This window comes from Buceros rhinoceros, unplaced genomic scaffold (assembly GCF_000710305.1).
Source record: "Buceros rhinoceros silvestris isolate BGI_N320 unplaced genomic scaffold, ASM71030v1 scaffold27926, whole genome shotgun sequence".
NCBI lineage: Eukaryota > Metazoa > Chordata > Aves > Bucerotiformes > Bucerotidae > Buceros > Buceros rhinoceros.
Genome location: NW_010418506.1, coordinates 5,541 through 10,028, shown reverse-complemented (window position 1 = coordinate 10,028; position 4,488 = coordinate 5,541). Strand labels below are relative to the sequence as shown.

The window sequence follows — 4,488 nt, the reverse complement described above, 5'->3', positions numbered from 1 at the left end:
CGGTGGAACGCGGCCGGCGGCGGGGGGGGCCAGCGCCCTGCCGACACTCCCCAGAGGCAAACGCATACCAGGCCGCGCTGGTTCCAGACACAGGAGGTGGCCTCCTCCAGCTGCCAATGCCCCCTGCTTGGCTGGCACGGCTCACTGCTACCCTGTGGGGTGCTGTCCTTGGATGGGCACGCTGGGAGGGGGCCCAACTGGGCGCAGGCATGCACCCCTGCCACACCTAACCCTACAGGAGGCCCTATAGGAAAGGAGGGACCCCCATCCAGGAGTGGGAGGTAGGGGACTGCCCCCCGAGAGGCCACCTGCCCGGCTCCTGAGGAGGAGCGAGGTTTGCACGGAGAGCTGCCCTCCTGCCTTGGGAGGCCTCTGGCAGGGTGGTCTCTCCCCAGCCAGACCTGCCTAGAGGCAGTTCTCCACCACTCCCCAAACCAGCAGTGTTCTGGGGGGACCAGTACCTTTGCCAGTCTCCTGGCTGCTGCTCTCTTCTGCAGCGCTGTCTGTCTGCAAGTCCTTCTCGCAGGGGTTGTGCGACTGCAGGACTCCCCTGGCAGAGGAGCTGTCTCGGCCCAGGTCCCGTGGATGAGCCAGCTTCCGCCGTAGGACCGTGATCTCCTTCTTGATCATCTTGGCCCGGCGGGACCGTCCTATGCTCTGCTTGCCAGCGTTGACCTCATCCAGCCGCTCCAGCAGGATCTTCAGCTGCTCCTCCAAGGGCAGGTGCTTCTGATTCTCTGAGAGCAGCAGCCGCACGTCTTCTGGGGAAACAAAGAGGAGCAGATGGATGAAAGAAATCGGCAATGCTTTGGAGCTCCTCTCCCCGAAAGGACATGGGACAGTCCAGGCTCCCCCCAGCAGGGAAGTATCTGACGTGGTACCAAACACCTGTGACCATGGGAAGCTACTCTAAAAGCCCTGGAGAAGGAGCCCTGTGGGAAGCAGGCCAGTTGGCACTGCCAGGAAAGCAGGCTGATCAGCAGCTCGGAGAATACCAGGGTTCCCACCGGCAGCGGCAACGACACAGCATGAAAAAGGAAGCGGGCTGTAACAGGAGAAACAAGCGTCATAGGGATCCTGAGGCATTACAGAGCAGGGCGGTTGGCCTGTCTGAGCCTGTCCCATGCTGGAGCAGGGAGAGGGAGACCCTAAAAGGATCCATCTCTGACAGGCTGTTCCTGGTGGTGCTCCCCACAGCCCAGAGACAAGCAGAACTACAACCATGGAGCCAGTGAGATCTGGCTGAGGGGTCTCGGGAGCTGTGTGGCAGCCAGCAAAGCCCGCAGCTGGGGAGAGCGGGGAGCATGCAGCTCCGACCGGGGACAGTACTGACAGCAGGAGCCTCAGCAGCTCACAGCCAGCGCATGGGCAAGTGACAGCACCCCTGATGCTGGCCACGGAGGCCATGTGTCCCAGGCTGCTCCCTCCTCTGACCAAGAAGGCGAGGAACCAAGGGACTGGCAGAACACACAGACAAGTCACCGCCTAGAACCAAACTAAGGGGGCTGCTAGGTACCTGGGTAGCAAAGCCCCCGCCTCCCCGGGGAGTGGGGACACAGCCCAGGTATCCGACTGAACCTCCTGTGGGAGGCAGCTCAAACAGACCCCCAGGTGCCCTGACTCTGCCCAGGCTTTATCTCTGAGCAACCCTCCAGGACAGGGGGGGAGTACCCACCGTCCTCGATGTCTTGGACCTGAGCCTCTTCCACCGTCACGCAGTGGGGGAAGTGCATGCCCGTCTCAAAGTCAATGCCCATCTTCTCGGCCTGCCGGCGAGCCTGCCGGAGGACAGCTCCTCCCTGCTCCCGCAGGCGGATGGCTGCCCGGTAGAAGATTGTGTCTTTGGCATTGTATTTCAAACAGTTGTTGATAATCAGGTTGAAATCCTCCTCGAAGTCGTCGAAATTCAGATAGCGATAGGCTTCCAAGTTTTGTTTCATTGTCTGAAAATCCATCGGCTTCTTGATGTGATCCAGATAGTCTGGGACCTGCATGAGGAGAGAGCCAGAGCTAAGGGCCCGGGAGCCAGCGCTTACCATCACCTGCTCCAAGAAAACAGTCGTTAGAGGAATCAGGTATTGCTGCTCTGTTCTGCCCAAATGCACATCGGGGAACGCCGTCTGCTTTTGCAGCCTGAGGAACAACAACGCCTCCAGACTAGGGAGCCCGTGTGCTGTGCTCCACCTGTCAGAGCAGATACGCGCTCTGAAGCGGTTTTATGGCTCCAGCGCACACAGCAGCAGCCTGTCCTCTCCTCCCGTCAGCGGGCAGCTGGGGCCCAGTATGCTACATGGTGTTCCCCAGGGGAGGGAGCCACAAGTGCAGCCCCGGGGTAAGGGCGAGCGCAGACAGCTGCAACAGAATGGCCCAGGCAGCAGCGGTGGCGGCAGGTGGGACCACACAGCCTTGCTTCCCAGCTCTGCTGAGACACCTCCGTGCTGAGCTGCTGCCGGAGCCAGGCGAGTCAGCACAGCCCTTCCCCACCTGCCCAGGGGACTCGATCCTCAAGAACAGTTTCTCTTGCCCCCCACAGTGACAGTCTGGGGGCCAAACCCATCTCTGTGCTATGCTCTGTGTGTCACCTAGCAGAGGACAGGTAAGAGTGTGCTGCTGGCCAAGGGCCAGTGTTGTGCCTTTTCCAGCGGGAATCCCCCAACTGCTCATGGCAAAACACCCAGAGGAAGAGCTGAGTGCTGTTCTGCATTCAGCTCACCCGGGAGGGGCATTGCTGTGCACACCCTGTGAGGGAGTGGTGCTGGGATGTGTGAGCCAGCATCAGGCTGCCCAGGACCAGAGAGTGCCCTTGGCACGAGCAAGGGATGAGTTCGAGTGAAGTAGAAATCTGGGGGAGGGGGTTCTTACTTCGTAGATTTCTGTTACCTCAGACAGAGGGACTGGCTCGCTGAAGATGTTGCCCGTGTCTTTCTCCTGCAGCTGCTCAAGAGTCTTGCGGAGGAGGATGAGGAAGGGGGTCAGCTGCATTTCCAGAGCCACCTGCTGCACTTTGATCTGAAATAGAGGAGCAGAGCGGGGCTGAGCTCCCTGCCTGGCAGCCAGGACAGTCCCTGAGGAACAGTAGTGCTGACACCGCTCCTGGTGTGAGGGGCAGGGCCACACCTTGCCCCGTTGTCTCTGAGGAAAGGCGGTGTAAGACGCCCTGTGGCACTCTGAAGAGCCCACGCTCATGCCCACCCCAGCATCTCCCCAAGGAGAGGCAAGCAGTTGTTACCGTCTCTCTCTTGAGCTTCTCCCGCTTGCGAATCAGCTCCACCAGCAAGCGCGCACGCTCTACCCCAGCATCTCCCCAAGGAGAGGCAAGCAGTTGTTACCGTCTCTCTCTTGAGCTTCTCCCGCTTGCGAATCAGCTCAACCAGCAAGCGCGCACGCTCTAGGTCATGGCGGAGGCGCTGCCATGATTTCAGCTGCTCTTTCAGCGCCCAGTTCTTATCCTCGGTGTCTCTCTGCAGGAACATCAGAGACCATAAGCCGACAGGAGATGTGTTCCCATCTCCACGTTCCTGACAGTGTGCTGGGGCTCTTCCCTGGCAAAGGGAACCAACATGCCTGCCCTGCTAGTTCAGCAAAGGTTCCAGTTCCCTTGTGGTGACTTGGGCAGGTGACTCAGAAACAGTCCGACCTCTGTCCAGAGCTGAGTACCTGCTCCTTGGTCACCAAACCCTCAGGATGCCAGGAGGTGGATATCCTGAGCCAGGACTTTTCCTAACACCACTGACTGCCAGCAGCTGCCCAAGAGCAGCCATCAATGACACCGCAGTCTGTGCTGCTCCTCAGAGCTCCAGCAAAGGGCAACAGGGTACGAAGGGAACATGGCTCTGGTTGTTTTCACTTCTGGAACACCAAAAAAGGCCAGTTTTATCCTGCTTTAGCCGAAGATGAGCAGAAACAGTTTCAGCTGTTCTCCAGCAAATAAAAGTGAGAGGGACCAAAGTCAGGAGAAACCCCTGCCCAGTCACAGTCTTTGAAGGGCTCAGACAGCAAGCCAGAAGCAAAAACTTCCTCTCTGGCACCAGAGACTTCACATCTGTGAGGCGCTGACTAAGGGCTGAGGCAGACAGTGGGCTGGAAGCAGCACCCACAGGGAGTGCTCCTGGAGTGGTTTCAGGAACTGGAAGCGAGGCCTTGTTTCCTTCCAGACTGTTTCTGGAGATCTTGGCCATCCCTCTCAACACTTGCTGACACTGCGGTCTCAGACTAGAGCCATTTCTGACAGGTCTGCCATGGCCACCGGCTAAAGGCGGGCACGAGGAAGGAGCTTATGTCTGCAAGGCAGCTTGAGAGGGCAGGATTCCCTTCCCATGGCAGGCTGCCAGCAGCATCGCTGCCTGGAAAATCTCTGAAGGTCGAGAGCGGAGAATGTGAAGCAGCAGAAGCAGCTGGGGCTGCCCTTTCCTCACCCAGCAGCTCGTAGCCCTGGCTCCCCTTCTGAGCCTGCAGGCACCGTGTGCAGCAAAGTCTGAGCCCACAGCT

General features: G+C 59.2%; 1 protein-coding gene across 1 annotated transcript in view; it reads right to left on the bottom strand.

Annotated features, from left to right (window-relative positions):
- Positions 1 to 461: 461 nt before the first annotated feature.
- The window catches only part of LOC104495598 (peregrin), a gene marked incomplete at both ends in the record, with an annotated part of 9,562 nt that continues 5,535 nt past the window's right edge, over positions 462 to 4,488 (bottom strand). The window contains 4 exons of the mRNA XM_010138583.1: positions 462 to 761; positions 1,676 to 1,988; positions 2,863 to 3,009; positions 3,330 to 3,461. Coding sequence (XP_010136885.1) covers positions 462 to 761; positions 1,676 to 1,988; positions 2,863 to 3,009; positions 3,330 to 3,461 — 892 coding nt within the window. The remainder of the gene's footprint in view (positions 762 to 1,675; positions 1,989 to 2,862; positions 3,010 to 3,329; positions 3,462 to 4,488) is intronic.